The following is a 20,913-nucleotide window of genomic DNA, read 5'->3' on the forward strand; positions in this document are numbered from 1 at the left end:
GGCGTTAGTGACAGATGCAAAAGAATCACTGGATTCTATTCCAACCTGATTGAGAACCGACAGATAAATAGCCGTGCGGTGACAGAGCGCGTTGAACATTTTCACTGAGAGGACGAGACTGTAGCCATTGACAATGGTGATGCTCAACATACAGCTTGCCATGGAAAAGAGTAAGAAGGATTGGATGAAGACAGTAGGAAAGCAGAGAGACGAAAGGGACAGAGCATCTCCATACGCTTATCTGAAATTCTCACCAATGAATTACATAAGTATCTCTATCTTTATTTTATGCTTTATTCATAAATCATCCATAACCATTTGAATCTGCCTGACTGAGATTTTCAAGATGACCATAGCTTGCTTCATACCAACAATCTCCGTGGGATCGACCCTTACTCGCGTAAGGTTTATTACTTGGACGACCCAGTGCACTTGCTGGTTAGTTGTGTGAAGTTGTGATAAAGAGTTGATATTACAATTGTGCGTACCATGTTGATGGCGCCATTGATGATCACAATTTCGTGCACCATTGCTAAAAAAGCAACTAGAATATCCAAAGTCAAGATCATAACTTACAAAATAAAGAGTTTAAAAGCCCACAAGACTAGGCTATACACAAATATATCAGAAAAATTAGAGAGGATCCAAAGACTTCCCAGTAGTAGCATCTCGAGGAGAAGAAGGGCGAGTCTGAAGGGTTACTGCATCTACCATCCCATCATCCCGGTTCAGAATCTGGACTTCAGGATCAGACTCCGGTTGACCGATTTCAACTGCCGAAGTTGAGGAAGGCGGGATAACAGAGGCTTTGGCAGAAGAAACAGAAGGAGGAACAACATCATCATCATCATCAGAGTCATCAGGGACAATCTCACCATCTTTTACAATGTTATCTAAACTAAAAAGGGTAAGGTCGAGCTTGGGCGCAAGAACTCGAACCTGATCCTTCAAATTCTCATAAGCAACAGTCACATTATTCACAAGATGACCCTGAAGCTCGGCATAGTCAGATCGAGCAGATTCCAAACTCTTCCAGAACTCTACCATCTCTCTATAAGTCCGGACATAGCTATCCTTGTACTTCTGGGCCATCTCCTCAGACAGATCCGCCAGAGCCTTAGCCGCTGTAGCCCGAACCTTTTCACCCTCCAACTCTTTCTCCAGTTTTGCCACCTTTTTTCGAGCTCCTCCTTCAACCCCTTGATCCTATCATACTCCGACTTGGCCTCCTCCATGAAAGCCTTAGTGGCATGAACAAGAACATCATGAGCAGTCCGGAACAAGGCCGCTCCCATGTGCGCCATTATAACACTGTTTCGGGTAATGAATTTCAGATAGTGAAGGATGGATACATCATCCGTAGGCACAATACCATAAGGAGCAATTTGTTGATCGACAAATCCCACGGCATCAAAATCAAGGGCATCCAAATTAAAGGGCTCATCAGTTCTCTACTTCTTGGGAGAAGGGCCGACAACAGACGGGGAGGCAGCACTGGATGTTGGCAGAGGATGAATGGATGAGGCCAGCCGGACGCTAGGAGTCGGGATGAGTTTTTTGGGTCCAGAAGTGTCCGAGGTCGACCTCTTCAAGGAAGCCTTAGACGACCCCTCCCCGGGAACCTTGGCCGAGAGGTTTAGGGCCGCAGTTGCCTTCTTCGCCTTTTTAAAGGCCTTCATAGCATCATTATTTTTAACCATCTCAGAAAATATGCAGCAAAGAAACCAAGTTATAAATCAAAAAGAAAAGGGATAAACTCAACAAAATAAAGCAACACAACAGATACAAAAGAAGTTGATCACTACCCAGCTCAGCTCGGAGAAGTAAAGGATCTCCTAGAAATTTCTTGGTATCGAGATGGGGAGGCTGCCCCCATTTCTCTTCCAACACAGTTACAAGGGCTTGTTCGACCTCATCCAACATTTCCCAGGAATATCTAGATACCACTACATTTTGTTGCCACTTCAAAGGAAAAGCAGGTTCATCATTCTCATCCAGAAAAAAGGGACGAGCTCCTTCAACAGCTCTTGAAAAAACAGTTCTTAAAATCACGGAAGGATTCATCATACATGGAAAAAACCTTGTTTCCCTGGGAAGCTCAGAAGGAAACCCAGGTGGCCTTCTTCTTAACCACACCAGGCTTTGTTAGAACAAAGAGATAAAAGAAGATGGATTGGGAAGGTTGGACACCCAATTCATGACACAGCAATTGGAAGATTTTTATAAAATTCCAGGAATTGGGATGGAGTTGGGACGGATGATGGACGCACGGGAATCGTGTCGGAAGAGATTTTCTAAATGAAATTGCGTTGCAAGTATAGCTCCCCCAACAACAATCCTTGCGGATCAAATTTAGAATGGAATTGGTTGTCACAAGTTCAACCCCAATAAAATAACCGAAGTATTCAAACCTCGGGTCATCTCACGAAGAATGGGCAAACATGTGCTTCAACATTGGTTAGAAGTCTGGGGTTGTGATTCATTAACAAGAAAGTAAATTGAGAATCTTAGCAATTAAGCAATCTAAAGTGCAAGGAACTAATTCAAACAACAAGCAAGGTGTAAACAATTTCAAAATAAGGAACCAATATTCAATCTAACTCTACTCTTAACTAAACAATAACTACAACTAAGCAAGACAATTGAGAAATTGATTTTTAAATATGAATAATAAAAGCAACTATTGGTTAGGCAGGGAAATTAGGGTCGCTATCCTTGTCTAATAACCATATCTTGACAATTATGAGGGGCCGAACTCATTAAGTCTACTTCCATACTTGAAGTGCGTCAAATGGTTTGGTCAACATCAACCCATAAGGCCTAACCTCACTACTAATTAACCTAGTATTAGGCTAGTGTTAATGGATATCAAATTGACCACTAAGGACTCTCAAATCATCAAATCCATTAGACCCAACGACTCAAGTTTACCCAATTCCCTTCGCCTAAGCCAAGAGTAGAAAGGACTACTCCATAGTCAAGGTAAACAATTCATCAAACACTTGGTAAGTATTAATAAATGACATGTTCAAATTGCAATTGAATTGAAATCAACAAATACCCACTAACAATTATCAACTTATAAGAGCTTAAACAACACAATGAAGCATAAAAATCATCAATGTAACATCAACAAGTCAAGATTCACAATATTCATGAAATAGGTATAAAGTGACAATTGACAAAATCCATAAACTAACACAAGATCTAAGTGGAAATATACTAAAGAATTCAAATTAAGCAATCAAAGATAGTAATTAACAAAACCCAATTCAGATTCAATAAGGAAGGATCAAATTAAAGCTAGATCTAGAGAAGAACAAGGGTTTCTTCCTCTAGAAGAACAAAAAACCTAAAAACTAGAAAAATTGTGTCTTAGTGTAAAATGATTGGTCCCCTCTTTCTCCCTAACATCCTTGGGTCTTTTCCATGCAGAAACAGCCTAAAATTGGGCCTGTTGAGCCTCAGAAATCGCCAGGTACGATTTCTTTTAATGAGGTCATGTGCAGCTTCCCGCGCGTGTGCGCTATGACTGCGCACGTGCCGATTGCTTTTATGATCCATGCGTGCGCGCCAGCTGCGCGTTCGCGTCAGTGGAAATTCTCTGGCCTGCGTGGATGCGTCCATCCTTGCGCGCCGCTTCCAGCTGTCCTCATCCACGCTTGTGCGTGACGTGCGCGTGCGCGCTGATGCTGCAGTTTCCAAAATCCAAATCTTCATGTTCCTTCCTCTGGTGCATACTTTCCTTCTCTCTTCTAGGCCATTCTTACCCTACTAATTCTGAAATCACTCAACAAATATGTCACGGCATCGAATGGCAATAAAGAGAATCAAAATATAGCAATTCTAAGGCAAAATAAGCATGTTTTTCACAATGGAGTAACATTGGGAAGTGAACACAAAACCATGCATTTCTTGTGAATAAGTGTGAGAAATATTGATAAAAACCTCCAAAATAAGCACAAGATAAACCACAAAATTGGGGTTTATCAAATATCCCCACACTTAAACCAAGCATGTCCTCATGTTTAAAATAAAAAGACCAAAGATCATGGTGAGAAAGGGTTTATGAAATGTAAACTATCTAGGCGAATGCATGCGACTAATGTAAAATCATCTATCTACTTGGTCAAGGGTAGATCCATCTTCCAAGAACACATGTGAGTATATAGGGTGAAAATGATGTGTAATTCATGAATCCTACCACACTGGATATCACTATGAAGTGCATATGACTTGCTAAACAAATGCTTGTGAAAGCCGGGAACAAAGAGTTGAGCATCGAACCCTCACCGGATGTGTATCCGCTCTATGCGCTCAAGTGTATAGGGTTCATCACTCAATCCTCTCCTAATCATGCTTTCCAAGATTTGTCTTTCATCTAACAATCAACGATTACTTAATGCATGCCTACAAGTATCATGAGGTCTTATTTATGGGTTGTAACGTGGCTAGGGTGAGGGTAAGGATGCATATGGTCAAGTGAGCTTAAAATTTGAGTCCTTGATTAACTTAGAATCCCACTAGACACATAAAACAACCTATACAACTATAATACATTACCTAGCTACCATTGAGTTCCACTTTTTGCACACTCATGCATTCCTTTCAATTCATATCCCATATGCATTATTTTTACTACTTGTCTTAGGGCATTTTTGTCCCCTTTCATTGCCTTTCATTTTTTTGGTCCCCTTTTCCTTGGGGTTCATGTACAAAAGTTTCAATGCATATAGTTCAATCATTCAATACATGAGTATGTTCCCAAATCCCAAAGTTTTCAATTACAACACACCTCTATATCTACCCAAGTTTCCAAGTATACCCTCCCAATCGAATGATACACATCCTAATTCTCCTAAGCTAATCAAGGATCCAAATTTAGGGACATTCATGATTTTTCACTTAGGGTTATTGATGTGCTCTTTTTAGGAATAAAGAGGGTTTATCATAGGCTCAAATTTGGTTAGCAATGGTAGATAAAAGGGTTAAGGCCATTTGGGAAGAGTGACTATTGAAATGATGACCTCAATCATGTAAATGCATTCACACACAAAGTAATGGACATATAGAATCAGGCAAAGCAAGGATTGCAATCATAGAGAGAGAATAATGCACACAAGAATGGAAATTAATGGTTAAAAGATGTAACCATACAATAGGCTCAAAACTTACATGCTTGTGTTCTTAGCTCAATCACTATGTTCCAAAATACATTCTTGAAGAAAGTTCAACATAAAAAATTTTTTGGTAGGGTAGGATACCCCAAAACACGGTTTCTTGGAAAAGAAGTTATTAATTGACCAAGCAACTCTTAGAGACTAACTATCATTCAAGGAATATTTACACGTAAGACTGACTACACATGCAATGTACTAACTACTGAGCAAGAAATAAATCCATGGGTATTGAAGCGAAGAGAGTGTTACCCATGGAGATCGGTCGAATGACCTCCCCACACTTAGAATTTAGCACGGTCCTCCGTGCTACTAAGAATGCACAAGAGATGGTCGGAACCGAAACTGTCACTGTCCTCTTCATCAGAGCACCCATCACTTGGGTTGGAGGTGGATGTGGATATTTCGGGTTCCTCAATGCTAGGGGAAACACAACGCAGAAGCTTCTTGATGTAAGTGTATCGGCATTGGTTGCGCCGCTCATATCTATCAATCTTCCGGTGTAGATCTTCTATCCCTTGATGAGTGGATCTTTGCTACAGTGGTGGTGATGAGATGGAAGGAACAATAGGTGGTGTGGCTATGTCAAGGCTTGGGTTGTTCATGGGAAGATGTAAGTATTTTCCGGTTGGGACCACATTGCCCTTAGCCGGAATTATAGCTTTTGTGTCCGTGGCTTCCCAAGGGATGCTCGCAGTAGCAACTAATTCAGATACCAAAGCTGGAAATGGCAAATTGCCCCGGTCGTAGATTTGACCCATCGCTTGCTTGACAAGAAGCGGAATGTTCACCGGTCTCCCAGTGAGGACACACCAAAGAAGCAAGGCGAGATCCGCCATGAAGGATGATTTATGGGTGCTAGGTAGGACATAGTGAGATAGGATCTGAGCCCAAGCCCTAGCTTCCACAGTGAGGGAACGTGCATCAATGCACTTGGGTCACATTTGGAGCCGACCATGGGTCCAAGATGCTCCCGGTTCAGCAATGACTTAGAGGATCGAGTTCCAATCAAATCAAACTTCTCCCACTGACGTAAGACCTCTTGGTAGCCATCCATGTCACTTGGTACTGGTAGGACATTAAGCACTTGCTGAATAGCTTCTTCCGACACCGAGACTTGCTTCCGGCGCACGTATACCATTTGAAGAAAGGGAAGATGGTAGTTAGTGTAGAATTCTACCACCCATGAGAGGTTGACCTCTTGTGGTTTTCTCAGAAGAAACTCCCATCCTCGCTGTTCAATGCGGGGTAGAATATAAGGAGCAACTTTGTCCGGTGGAGCGAGTAGATGCTCAGCATGATAGTTCCTCTCAACCATGAAGGGAAACATAAGTTCACAGAAGCGGTTGGGGAACCTTGAAGAGTCTTTTGCCGGTTTGCTCTTTTCATTGTCATCAATAGGAGCGGGTGCTTTCGCCTTCTTAGATAGGGGTTTGGCTCCTAATGAAGAGTGCGCCTTAGAGCGTGACTTTGGGAGTGCCCTCTTTGCGGCTGGTTTTCTTGAAGCTTTCTCCTTACCTTTCGTGGTGGCCATCCTGAAAAGGAAGGGAAATAAGGAAATTGTCAAACCCAAAGGATCAACTTAATAAACATGCAAGTGGGATGTGTGCCCAAAAAGAATAGTGCAACAAAGTAGTCATAGAAGCACGGGTCACAACACTTGGTATGGGATGCATGAGGAAGTAAAGCATGCAACATGGCATGAGAGGAATGATCTCAAGCATCCAAAACATAGAGCAAGTCATGTTCAATGAGTGTCTAATTAGCTAGTAATAAGTAAAATGTGTTCAATGCACTTAGAAGAGAGCAAGTGAATGAGGAGGGAGCACGAAATTGAAGATATATGATTAGAATTATCCAAGATGGCATATGTGCATTTCCTTGAACACTTGGTGTGCAATTAACAAGCAATGAATAATTAAGAAATACTCAACCAATTAGAAGTCCGAAATGAAGTAGCAATCATCACACAACATCATCACAAAGATAATAATAGCAATCAAGAAGATCCATCAAAGTAATCAAAGTTCAAATTCAACATCCATGGGAATAACAAAGAAAGAAGAGTAAACAAGTAAAAAGCAAGTGGCGTAATCAAGTGACTAAAAGAGAGAATAAGTAAATCAACATGAAAGAATCTAACTAAAAAAAGAAATGATGCAAAGAAAGCAATAGATGAGATAGGGAGGAAGTAGAACCTTGAGAGGTGTAAAAGAACAAGGTTAATGTTCTTGATAAAGATAAGAAGGAGATGGAAGAGATGTAGTGCCACCGCTGAAGGTGGTGGTCGCCGGTGAGTAACCGGAGACAATGGTGGTGGAGTATGAGAGAGAAGAGGATAAGAGGGGTGAGGGAGAAAGAAGAAGAGGGAGTTAAGAAAGAAAATAGGAGGGGTGAAGAAGCAGGGCGCGCAGCTTTAAAACTGATTCGCGCATCCTGCGCGTGTGCGCACAGTGCGCTAACGCGCAGGTGAAGAAAGAGCAAGGGACGCGAGTGCATCCTTGGCGCGTTCGTGCAAGTACAGATGTGCTCCTGGCACAGAACTGGCATAGAGTTGGCATAACTCTCTGGTTTTTATACCAGAGTTGGCATGCAGCTCATGTGCGCGGGCGCGCACACTGCGCTGACGCGTGCATGATGGTGTTAGCTACTGGCGCAGACGCGCGAAGTGCGCGGACACATCAGTGCAGACACAGGCTGGGCACGAACATGGCACCACTCTCTGAAATTTGTACCAGAGAGATCTGATCACACCATCGGCGCGCAAGCGCGCAGTGCCCTGGCGCGTCGATTGCTAAGTTGCAGGTTGGCGCGCTAGTGGCATGTACGCTAGCGCGTGAGGGTTGGCATGAGATGGGCATGAAGTGGGCATGACTCTCGGGTTTTAGACCCAAGGGTAGAAATGCACCACCGGCGCGGACGCACGCAGTGCGCTAGTGCGCCAGTGCCCAACTGCCTTTTCTCTCTCTCTTTTTTTTTGTTTTGGTAGGTATTTTAGCTAGCATGCAAGAGAACACTTCACAAATTCATAAATCATTCAAAACATAGCATCCTCTTTACTTCAATAAGTCATCCATACCAAAATGATGAAATTTTTCTAAACATCCTAGTTAACCAACAAAAATAACAACAACTAGAATTCCTATGCCATCAACAACATCAAGAAATCACAAAATTCTTAAGAATCTAAACAAGAAGCAAGGTGGTATACACAAGGAAGATCTTACCATGGTGGGGTGCCTCCCACCAAGCACTTTTCTTTAACGTCCTTAAGTTGGACGGTCAGTCGCTCAAACTTTTCCTTATTTAGGTGCATCCTCCAATAGGAACACCTCTAGCTCCTTTGGGAGCTTGTAGCCATGGTACTTCTTCACTCTATGTCTATTCACCTTGAAGGTTGCTTCACTTTTAGGATCAAACAATTCCACCACTCCATAGGGCTTTATCTCTTTTACCTTGAAAGGTCCTTCCCATCTAGATCGGAGCTTGCCAGGCATGAAACGAAGCCTCGAATTGTATAAGAACACCTCATCACCTTCTTGAAAGTCCTTTTTCTGCATGTGATGGTCATGGAATGCTTTAGTCTTTTCTTTGTAGATCCGGGCATTCTCATATGCTTCGTTTCTCAAACATTCGAGCTCCTCTACCTGTAATTTTCTGGCTACTCCTGCTTGGGTCAAATCCATGTTGCATTGCTTTACCGCCCAATAGGCTCTGTGCTCAATTTCCACTAGAAGGTGGCATGCCTTTCCATAGACGATCCGGAAGGGACTCATCCCTAATGGAGTCTTGTAGGCCGTTCTATACACCCATAGTGCATCTCCTAACTGAACGCTCCAATCCTTCCTTTGCGGATTGAGTACTTTCTCCAAGATTCTTTTAATCTCCCGGTTGGACACTTCCGCTTGTCTGTTGGTTTGTGGATGATAAGCGGTGGCAACCTTATGCACCATTCCATAGTGCTTGAGCAGTGCCTCTACCTTCCTATTACAAAAGTGGGATCCTTGGTCGCTCACGATTGCTCATGGCGACCTATAGCGGCATACAATGTTATTCCTAATGAAAGAAATGACAGTATTGGCGTCGTCAAGGCGGGTAGATATGGCTTCTACCCACTTTGATACATAGTCAACCGCTAACAAAATATATAGATACCCACTTGAGTTAGGAAACGGTCCCATAAAGTCAATGCCCCACACATCAAATATCTCACAAAACAACATAGGTTGTTGAGGCATTTCATCCCTTTGGGATGTGTTTCCCAACTTTTGACACTAATGGTAAGACACACATAATCGGTTAGCGTCCTTAAATAAAGTTGGCCACCAGAATCCACAATCCAACACCTTTTTTGCGGTCCTTTGTGGGCCAAAGTGGCCACCACATTCAGACGAATGGCAGGCTTCAAGAATGGGTTGGATTTTGGACTCCGGGACACATCTTCGAATTACTTGGTCTACTCCTCTCTTCTACAAGTGAGGGTCATCCCAAATGTAATATTTGGAATCACTCCTCAACTTATCCCTTTGGTGTTTAGAAAAGTTGGGGGGAATAGTTTCGCAACCAAGTAGTTCGCCATTGGGGCAAACCAAGGAAAGTTATCCGATACAGCACGCAAACTATCCAATGGGAATGAGTCATTGATTGGGAATGGATCAGGTTTTAAATTCTCAAGGCAGCTTAAATGATCCGCAACTAAGTTTTGAGATCCACTCTGGTCCCTAATCTCAATGTCGAATTCTTGCTAAAGCAAGATCCAACGTATGAGTCTAGGTTTTGACTCATTCTTTGACAATAAGTATTTCAGAGCTGCATGATTTGTGTATACCACTATTTTTTATCCTAGCAAATAAGATATGAATTTATCTAAAGCATGAACAATATCTAGGAGTTCTTTTTTGGTAGTGGTATAGTTGGATTGTGTTGCATCAAGTGTTTTAGAAGAGTATGCAATGACATAAGAGAGTTTACCATCGCGCTGTGCAAGCACGGCACCTATAGCTTGGTTTGACGCATCGCACATTATCTCAAATGGCAACATCTAGTTGGGGCCTCGCACAATCGATGCTATGGTAAGAGCTCTCTTTAACTCTTCAAAAGCTTTCACACATTCACCATCAAACTCAAAATCCACATCTTTTTAGAGTAGGCGCGACAATGGTAAAGCAATCTTGCTGAAATCCTTGATAAAGCGCCTATAGAATCCTGCATGTCCTAAAAATGAGCGGACCTCCCTCACAGATGAGGAGTGAGATAAAGTGGTGATAACATCGACCTTGGCTGTGTCTACAGAAATTCCTTCATGAGATACTACATGTCCTAACACTATACCTTGTCTCACCATAAAATGACATTTTTCGAAATTCAAGACAAGGTTGGTCTCAACACATCTAGCTAAGACCTTGGCCAAGTTCTCCAAGCAACAATTGAAAGAAGTACCATAAACACTAAAGTCATCCGTAAAGACTTCCAGACAATTTTCCATTAGATCAGAAAAGACGCTGGTCATGCACCGCTGAAAAGTAGCGGGTGCATTACATAGTCCAAATGGCATCTTTTCCTGATCCTCAGGAGCAATGTGAATCTAGAAGTAACCAGTGAATCCATCAAGAAAACAATAATGGGATTTACCTACCAAACGGTCCAACATCTGATCGATAAAGGGAAAAGGGTAGTGGTCCTTTCTTGTAGCGGCATTCAACCTTCTATAGTCGATGCACACTCACCATGCATTTTGTATTCTCTTGGTGACCACTTCACCATCATCCTTTGTGACCGCAGTGATGCCTGATTTTTTTGGAACAACCTGGACCGGGCTTACCCATTCACTATCAGAAATTGGGTATATGATACCCGCATCAAGTAGCCTAGTGACCTCTTTCTTTACCACATCGAGGATGGTTGGGTTGAGCCTCCTTTGCGGTTGTCTAACCGGCCTAGATCCTTCTTGGAGAAATATGCGATGCATGCACTTGCGAGGGTTAATCCCCACAATATCGGCTAGGCTCCAACCAATTGCTTTCTTGTACTTTCTGAGAACATCTAGGAGCTTCTTTTCTTCCTCACTAGAGAGCTCACTAGCGATGATGACCGGAAACTTTTGGTTGTCCTCTAAGAAAGCATACTTCAAATGAGATAGAAGAGGCTTCAATTCACTCTTTGCCTCAGGTTGAGGTTCTTTTTCGTCAAGCTCATGGACTTCATCCTCAACAACTTCCTCATGTTCACCTTCTTCATCATCCGTCTCTTCAATAGCATGGTAGCACAACTTGTTATGGTCTTCTTCTTGCACTTCCACTACCACTTCATCAATTACATCACATCGGAGAACGGAATGCTCTTCGGGAGGATGTTTCATGGCTTCTTCTAAATTGAACTTGATAGTCTTGTCCCTAACCTCAAAAGAATATGTGCCAGTGAAGGCATCTAACTTGAATTTAGAGGTTTTAAGAAAAGGCCTACCAAGTAGAACGGAGGATGAGCTTCTATTTTCTGTGGGGGGCATTTTAAGGATGTAAAAGTCAACCGAAAAGATCAAATCCTTGATTCCCACAAGTACATCTTCTGCTATTCCTGTTACCATGATCACACATTTATCGGCTAAGGCAAACCTCGCTGCCGACCTCTTTAATGGAGCCAAATTCAACCGCACAAAGGTAGAAAAAGCGGCATGATGCTTACACAAGCTCCAAGATCACACATACAATCATGAAAAATGTGTCCACCAATACAACAAGACACCAAACAAGGCCAGGGTTACCACATTTCCTTGGTATAGGTTTCATCAAGGAAAAAATTGAACTTCCCAAGGATAATGTCTCCAATTCCCCTATCTTATCCTTGTGTGTACACAAGTCTTTCAAGAATTTTGCATACTTTGGAATTTGTTGGATAGCATCAAGAAGTGGTATGGTTACCTCAACCTTCTTGAACACTTGATGCATGTTCATGTCAAATTCTGGCATCTTCTTTGCTTTCTTCACCATGTAAGGGAATGGAATAGGGATGGACTCATCCACTAGAGCTTTCCTCTTGGGTTCCTTGAGGTTTACTCCTTCCTCCTCATGCCTCTTGCCTACCTCCTCCTCTTCATATGGAGCTTCAACAATTACTTTTTTCTCATGAATGTCCTCCAAGATCCTTGGAGGTATCTCCTCCAATGTAGTTCCTGGCCGTAGGGTGATGGCATTGAGACTACCCTTTGGGTTTGGTTGGGGTTGGGATGGAAGGTTGGAAGAACTTGAGGGTTGGTTGGTATTGTTGGAGGGGGACATGGACATCTTTGAAATCATGTCGGCAAGATTGGCCAATTGAGCATTCATAGCCTCGAATTGAGCTTTATAGCCCTCATCCCGTTTCTCCACAGCGGCTTTAAGCTCTTCAATTTGGTTGGTGGAAGGTGGAGAGGTGTGGTTGGATTGTTGTCTATGGTGTGGTGCTTGGTACTTGGTGTAGTTATTTTGGTTTTGGTTGTGATGGTTTTGGTTGGCTTGGTAATTGTTGTTGTGATGAGAAGGAGAATTGTTCCATCTTTGGATTTGATTGTTCCCTTGTGTATTATCCCTCCACCCTTGGTGTTGATTACTACCATGAAGGTAGTGGTTTTGGCTTTGAGAAGGGTAGGGTGGACGATTGTTGTAATTCACATTGGCCTCTACAAGGGCATGCTCTTCTTGAATTTGATGGAATTGATTGGTGTAATGTGTGGTGCTAGAGCACAAACCACAAATCCTAGGAGGGCCTTCAAGTTGGGCCACTGGAGGTGGGGCTTGGATGGCTTGGATGGAGTAAAACTCCTTTTGATCCTTTTGTATTTGGGTGAGAATGGTGGTCATATCCCCAAGTGCTTTGGTTAGGCTTGCTTCGGAGGGGGATGGTTCTACCACACCCTTGAGAGGATTATTTCTCACTCTTGTATGTTGCGTAACTTCGGCAACATCCTCAATCAAACTCCAAGCTTCTCCCTCCGTCTTGTTTTTCGAAAGGGAACCACCGCTAGAAGCGATGAGCAATCTTCTATCTTCCACACAAAGACCTCCGGTGAAGTAGCTAATGAGCAAGTGAGTGTTCATTCCATGGTGTGGACAAGACTCTAGTAGCCTCTTGAATCGAGACCAATATTCATACAAACTCTCTTGATCTCTTTGCATTATACCCGAAATCTCCTTCCAGATGTAGTCGGTCTTCTTTGGTGGAAAGAATTTATTTAAGAACTCTCTTCTCAAGAAATTCCAATTGGTAGCAATCTCATCCGGTAACGAATAAAACCATGTCTTTGCTTGAGCTTCAAGGGAGAAGGGGAAAGCAAAGACCATGATAGCCACCTCATCGGCTCCATGCCTTCGAGTAGTAGAACAAGCAACTTGAAAATTCTTTAGATGTCTGATGGGGTCTTGACTCGGCAACCCATGATACTTAGGTAGTAGATTTATCAAGCTACTCTTCAATTAAAAGTTTGGATCAAGGTTGGGATATCTTGCTTACAATGGTTGAAGTACAATATCCGGAGCTCCTTGCTTATGTAAAGTGATCCGGTGTGGCTCCGCCATGTGTAGTTCACCTGTAGGATGCAAAGATGTATTAGTAGTGCCAACAGAAGAATAGGAAGTAGCGGACTCCAAGTCGCTCTCGGTACCGTCTAGTGATTCGGTATGTTCCTTAAAAGAGACCGAAGTACTAGCCATATAGTCCAACCACCGTCTAGCTTGCCGAGTGTGTAACAAAGTTCTTTCAGTCTCGGGATCAAAATCGGCTAAGTTAGGATTCGGTTGGGACCGAGTCATCACCCTTGAGAGTCATAGCACAAAAATAAAAGAAGCTAAACTATAACTAGGTATTGAAAACAAACAAGCTATCTACAATATTCACATATTCACATAACCAATATTAAGGCATATGTTGCAACCATTCCCCAGTGACGGCGCCAAAAATTTGATGGACGCACAGGAACTGTGTCGGAAGAGATTTTCTAAATGAAATTGCGTTGCAAGTATAGCTCCCCCAACAACAATCTTCGCGGATCAAATTTAGAATAGAATTAGTTGTCACAAGTTCAACCCCAATAAAATAACCGAAGTATTCAAACCTCGGGTCGTCTGACGAAGAATGGGTAAACATGTGCTTCAACATTGGTTAGAAGTTCGGGGTTGTGATTCATTAACAAGAAAGTAAATTGATAATCTTAGCAATTAAGCAATCTAAAATGCAAGGAACTAATTCAAACAACAAGCAAGGTGTAAACAATTTCAAAATAAGGAACCAACATTCAATCTAACTCTACTCTTAACTAAACAATAACTACAACTAAGCAAGACAATTGAGAAATTGATTTTTGAATATGAATAATAAAAGCAACTCTTGGTTAGGCATGGGAATTGGGGTCGCTATACTTGTCTAATAACCATATCTTGACAATTATGAGGAGCCGAACTCATTAAGTCTACTTCCATACTTGAAGCACGTCAAATGGTTTGGTCAACATCAACCCATAAGGCCTAACCTCACTACTAATTAACCTAGTAGTAGGCTAGTGTTAATGGATATCAAATTGACCACTAAGGACTCTCAAATCATCAAATCCATTAGACCCAACGACTCAAGTATACCCAATTCCCTTGGCCTAAGCTAAGAGTAGAAAGGACTACTCCATAGTCAAGGTAAACAATTCATCAAACACTTGGTAAGCATTAATAAAAGACATGTTCAAATTAAAATTGAATTGAAATCATCAAATACCCACTAACAATTATCAACTTATAAGAGCTTAAACAACACAATGAAGAATAAAAATCATCAATGTAACATCAACAAGTCAAGATTCACAATATTCATGAAATGGATATAAAGTGACAATTGACAAAATCCATAAATTAACACAAGATCTAAGTGGAAATATACTAAGGAATTCAAATTAAGCAATCAAAGATTGTAATTAACAAAACCCAATTCAGATTCAACAAGGAAGGATCAAATTAAAGCTAGATCTAGAGAAGAACAAGGGTTTCTTTCTCTAGAAGAACAAAAAAGCTAAAAACTGGAAAATTGTGTCTTAGTGTAAAATGATTGGTCCCCTCTTTCTCCTTAGCATCCTTGGGTCTTTTCCTTGCAGAAACAGCCTGAAATTGGGCCTGTTGAGCCTCAGAAATCGCCAGGCACAATTTCTTTTAATGAGGTCACGTGCACCTTCCCGCGCGTGCGTGCCATGCGTGCGCCCGCGCCGATTGCTTTTGTGATCCATGCATGCGCACCAGTTGCGCGTTCGCGTCGGTGGAAATTCTCTGGCCTGCGCAGATGCGTCCATCCTTGCGCGCCGCTTCCAGTAGTCCTCATCCCCACGTGCGCGCCGATGCTGCAGTTCCCAAAATCTAAATCTTCATGTTCCTTCCTCTGGTGCATGCTTTCCTTCTCTCTTCTAGGCCATTCTTACCCTACTATTTCTGAAATCACTCAACAAATACATCACAGCATCGAATGGCAATAAACAGAATCAAAATATAGCAATTCTAAGGCAAAATAAGCATGTTTTCCATAATGGAGCAACATTGGGAAGTGAACACAAAACCATGCATTTCTTGTGAATAAGTGCGAGAAATATTGATAAAAATTCCCAAAATAAGCACAAGATAAACCACAAAATCGGGGTTTATCAACGGAGCCATGTTACAAGACCACAACAGATTAGTCTCAAAAAGAGTAAAAGGAAAAGTAATGTTCATCTGACTAAAAAAGAAGTCGTATGCATAGAAAAAAGGGCGATCTCCAGTAGCCCGAGTGGAAAAACAAACTCTCTCTTCAGAAGTAGGGGATAGAAGCTCATAGTTCTTCTCATCATTACTATTACTACAAATCCTATGGAATTTCCTAAGTTGCTCACAAAATTCAGAGTCAACCAGCAAAATACATAAAAGAACCATAGAATCCACCCAGTCGGCCATGCCAGCAGGAACTTGGGAGGATGTCTCGACAATATTCTTATGGAAAGACATGGATCAACTATTCCTACAAAAATGAAAAATGGGGGGGGGGTTTACTAATCAAACAGCTCGGGCAAAGTGAGGAAGAACAGCTCAGAGAAAAAAAGGATACAAACTCAAAACTACAGAATATCATAAATAAACAAAAAAGGAAACCCCATGACACAACCCAAAGTCCTGGGGCATCCTTTGGAGGCAGTAACAGAGTAAGAACTAAAGCCTACGACCTGACGTCTCACAGCAAGAGAATAACCTTCTTCTCAAAACAAGCGACACTCCGAAAAGAACTTTCACAAACTAAAAAAGCTATCAAAATCACCTTTCTACAAAGAGAACTATTATACATCAACATATGCCAAAAAAAGAAACCTTTTTTCAGAATCAAGCAAACTCATCATACAAGAAGAAACAGTAGCTACATGCAAAACCCTAAAAGCGTCAACTATCAAGAAATGCAACAAGATTTGTACAAAAATGAAGAAACTCCCAGAGCACACATTATGGCAGCAATCAGATACAACAAAAACAGAGAAAAAGATTCAAACTTTCCAACGTAAATGCAAGCAAGATCAAAGCTTTTCATGGCCAAATAGAACTTTAAAAGGAAAGAGCGTAAAAAAGGAAGAAAGAAAACTAACCTGTAAAGAAGAAGGAGATGATAAACTCATTGAAGGTTGAAAACAAGCAACCAAAACGACGCCAGCAAAGGGGGTAAAAGAGAAGAAGAGAAATCTCAGGCAGGTCAGAATGAAACAGAAGAATAGAGAGAAAAGGGGAAGTTACAGCAAAACAAAGAGTAAGTGATTCAAAAATGAAAGCGGGAGGCGAAAGAAACGAAGCATTAAAGAAATTAATGAGGCATTAAAAACTCTCGCACGTTCCCAAGAGAAGGAACGTTTGTTTCAAAATTAAAAGAAACAAACGAAATGCTCCGTATTCAAAGGGAAACTCTACAAAGAAGAAAAGCGATAATGCTCGAGCTCGGCTTCACCAGAGAAGGATTGAAGTCCTAAAATTAAGGACTCGACCTCAAAAGGAAGACCGTACTCGAGCAGGGGCACTGTTCATACCCTGGGTCGAAGATGTCCCACCCGAGACGATTGACGACAATCCAACCAACCTCTTCAGGTCCGAACTATCCGACCTCTTCTCCAAGAACTCAGCCAAATCACCAGGAGAGCCCAAAAAGGGCCCAAACAGAGGAACACGACCTAAATCCAAAGGCAGCCCAAAGCCTATAGAGATAAGGGCGGTTCCCTTGAAGATAAGATGACTTCACTCAAAGATAAGATAAGTTAACTATCTTATGTCCAGAAAGATCATTCCACACTATTATAAATACACTGGAGCACCCAGGTATAACTCATACTCTGATTCTACTAAAAACCTGCTTAATACCCTTGCTAACTTAAGCATCGAAGTCCCTTGCAGGTACCACCACCCTCCGTTGACGAAGGATCAGCACAACCAACAAGTCCAACAAGTCGGACACGGCGGCTCTGGCCACCATCATCAAGTTGGACACAACCGCGCCGACCAGTACAGAAGATCTCGTCCGAGATCGACCTACAGTTTCAAGTAACCCTCGGAACAAGTACGTAAACCGATTGCATACCACCACTAATAAACACTGAAATAGGCAATATTCACTGGACCAAGAGCACCCCACGAGTAAAAGCTTCTACAGCTGGTTGACCAAAATGAGGATCCTAAATTGCATGAGCAATAGGTCTTACATGTAAAGGATCCTATACCAATGTCTCAAAATTTCCCTGCCAAGCTACATGAAACAGGTTCCCGGAAGTCCACAGAAAAATTATTGCTAATTGTCCGAAATGTGAAGCAAAAATATTTTGATAAAGACGTTCCTTAGTAATATCATCATGACTCTCGAAGTCATGTGCGGTAGCAATACCAAACCAAATACGACGAGTAGTGGGGTCCTGAGCTAAACCTTGGCTAAACCTTGGAAATCTTAATGCCATAATGCTTTTCAAATCCTCCTAGCCATTATCCTACTGCAATAATTCTTGCTAAGAAGAATGCCCATGTTATGGCAATTCCACCCAGAAGGTAATGAGTTACTCCTACAGCACGTCCCTGTACAATACTCAAGGCTCTAGGATGAGTAGCAGGAACAACTTTTAATTTATTATGAACCCAAACGATGGATTCAATAAGTTCTTGCCAATAACCACGCCTGCTGAATAGAAACATTAAACTAAAAGTCCATACAAAATGGGCACCCAAGAAAAGAGACCATATGCAGATAATGAAGAACCATAAGGCTGAATTACTTGGGAGGCTTGCGCCCATAAGAAATCGCGGAGCCACCCATTAATGGTAATGGAACTCTGCACAAAGTTTCTTCTTGTGATATGAGCAACTACCCTTTGATCGCTTATAGTACCCTAAACATCTGACTGCATGTTCCAACTGAAATGGAATATGACTACTGAAATTGCATTGTACATCCAGAATAGCCCCAAAAAGACATGATCCCAAGCGGATACTTGGCATGTCCCTCCTCTTTTGGGTCCATCACAAGGGAAACGAAAACCAAGATTTGCTTTATCAGGTATTAATCGCAAGCTAGGAGCAAATAGAACACCTTTTAGGAGTATCAATACCGTTACATGAATTGTAAATGCATGAATGTGATGGACCAAAAATCTGCAGTTTCTAATGGAATAGGTAACAAAGCAACCTTGCCCCCCACTGCCACTAAATCACCACCATCCCAAGTCAAACTGGTGCTTGTTGTTGCACCAGGAGCCGTTGTGTTCAGTACTAAAGCGTGGGTATTTTGTATCCATTGAGCAAAGACAGGTTGTAATTGTATAGCGATATCTGAAAACACTGGCGCCCTAAAGCCCTCATGGTATCATTATGAATATACAAACTAAAACTGTGAAAGCCTAAAAATATGCATACCCAGTTTAGATGTGATATGATTGCATCGCGATGCCTAAGGAGATGATCTAATAGATTGTTGTATCGAGTAGTTGGATCATAATCTCTTACCAAAAAGATGGCTGCGTGCACAACAACACCAACTATGAAAAATCCACCAATCCACATGTGATGTGTGAACAATGATAGTTGGGTCCCATAGTCAGTAGCTAGGTATGGATAAGGAGGCATATAATACATATGGTGAGCTACAACAATAGTCAAAGAGCTTAACATAGCTAAGTTAATAGATAATTGAGCATGCCATGAAGTTGTTAGGGTCTCATATAGACCTTTATGACCCTGGCCTGTAAATGGACCCTTATGGGCTTCTAAGATCTCTTTTATACCATGACCAATCCCCCAGTTGGTTCTATACATGTGACCAGCTATCAGGAAAAGAATCACAATAGCTAAATGATGGTGCGCAATATTAGTCAGCCATAAATCGCCAGTTACTGGATCTAATCCTCCACAAAAAGTAAGAAAATCCGCGTATTTTGACCAATTCAAGGTGAAAAATGGAGTTGCTCCCTCGGCAAAATTGGGATAAAGTTGAGCCAAAAGATCCCGATTCAAGATAAATTCATGAGGAAGTAGAATCTCCTTTGGATCTACTCCAGCATTTAAAAATTTGTTAATTGGTAAAGATACATGTACTTAATGCTTGGCCCAAGAAAGAGATCCAAGTCCTAGTAATCCTGCCAAATGGTGATTCAACAAAGATTCTACATCTTGGAACCATGCCAATTTCGGAGCAGCTTTGTGATAATGAAACCAACCAGCAAAAAACATTAAGGCTGCATATACTAATGCACCAATTACGGTGTAATAAAGTTGTAATTCCAGATGCTCGCCAAATCTAGAAAAATTGGAGGTTATTTTTATTCCTCGAAAACCCCCGCCAACATCACCATTTAATATTTCTTGGCCCACTATTGGCCAAACCACTTAGGCACTAGGTCCAATGTGAGTTGGATCACTTAGCCATGCTTCATAATTGGAAAAACGAGCGTCATCCTTACCTTCCTCCGGCTTATCAATGGCAGTCTGCTCAGGGTTCCAAACTTCATATTGGCAACTAAGCACGAGTGTTACACTCGTTGCGGGACTTAACCCAACACCTTACGGCACAAGCTGACGACAGCCATGCACCACCTGTGTCCGCGTTCCCGAAGGCACCTCTCTCTTTCAAGAGGATTTGCAGCATGTCAAACCCTGGTAAAGTTGTTCACTTTGCATCGAATTAAACCACATGCTCCACCACTTGTGCGGGCCCCCCGTCAATTCCTTTGAGTTTCATTCTTGCGAACGTACTCCCCAAGCAGGATACTTAACGCGTTAGCTACAGCATTACACGGGTCAATACGCGCAGCGCCTAGTATCCATCGTTTACAGCTAGGACTACTGGGGTATCTAATCCCATTCGCTCCCCTAGCTTTCATCTCTCAGTGTCAGTGTCGGCCCAGTAGAGTACTTTCACTGTTGGTGTTCTTTTCGATATCTATGCATTTCACTGCTCCACCGAAAAGTCCCTTTGCCCCTACCGTACTCCAGCTTGGTAGTTTCCACCACGTGTCTAGGGTTGAGCACTGAGATTTGACGGCGAACGTAAAAAGCCACCTACAAACGCTTTACGCCCAATCATTCCGGATAACGCTTGCATCCTCTGTCTTACCGCAGCTGCTAGCACAAAGTTAGTCGATGCTTATTCCCCGGATACCGTCATTGCTTCTTCTCCAGGAAAAGAAGTTCACGACTCGTAGGCTTTCTACCTCCACGCAGCATTGCTCTGTCAGGCTTTCGTCCAT

General features: G+C 42.1%; 3 protein-coding genes and 1 pseudogene across 3 annotated transcripts; all 4 read right to left on the minus strand.

Moving 5' to 3' along the window:
• Positions 1-8,479: 8,479 nt before the first annotated feature.
• Positions 8,480-9,130, minus strand: LOC107478950 (uncharacterized). Its single transcript, XM_016099105.1, has one exon. The coding sequence runs from the start codon at positions 9,128-9,130 to the stop codon at positions 8,480-8,482; it is 651 nt and encodes a 216-aa protein (XP_015954591.1).
• A 1,187-nt stretch (positions 9,131-10,317) lies between these two features.
• On the minus strand, positions 10,318-11,760 carry LOC110278540 (uncharacterized). The gene is made up of 2 exons (XM_021136798.1): positions 10,999-11,760; positions 10,318-10,761 (listed from the first exon to the last, which is right to left on the minus strand). Exons 1-2 carry the CDS (start codon positions 11,758-11,760, stop codon positions 10,318-10,320), a joined length of 1,206 nt encoding a protein of 401 aa, XP_020992457.1.
• A 94-nt stretch (positions 11,761-11,854) lies between these two features.
• On the minus strand, positions 11,855-13,492 carry LOC107478951 (uncharacterized). Its single transcript, XM_016099107.1, has one exon. The coding sequence runs from the start codon at positions 13,490-13,492 to the stop codon at positions 11,855-11,857; it is 1,638 nt and encodes a 545-aa protein (XP_015954593.1).
• A 4,452-nt stretch (positions 13,493-17,944) lies between these two features.
• On the minus strand, positions 17,945-20,913 carry LOC127745494 (photosystem I P700 chlorophyll a apoprotein A1-like; annotated as a pseudogene).

This window comes from Arachis duranensis, chromosome 3 (genome assembly GCF_000817695.3).
Source record: "Arachis duranensis cultivar V14167 chromosome 3, aradu.V14167.gnm2.J7QH, whole genome shotgun sequence".
Taxonomy (NCBI): Eukaryota; Viridiplantae; Streptophyta; class Magnoliopsida; order Fabales; family Fabaceae; genus Arachis; species Arachis duranensis.

Coding starts and splice junctions, on each gene's coding strand:
- LOC107478950 (XM_016099105.1), bottom strand. CDS start 9,130: ATGGTGCATAAGGTTGCCACCGCTTATCATCCACAAACCAACAGACAA.
- LOC110278540 (XM_021136798.1), bottom strand. CDS start 11,760: ATGGTAACAGGAATAGCAGAAGATGTACTTGTGGGAATCAAGGATTTG. Junction 10,762..10,998: donor CAATTTCTGATAGTGAATGG/GTAAGCCCGGTC, acceptor GGTTACTTCTAG/ATTCACATTGCTCCTGAGGA.
- LOC107478951 (XM_016099107.1), bottom strand. CDS start 13,492: ATGGTCTTTGCTTTCCCCTTCTCCCTTGAAGCTCAAGCAAAGACATGG.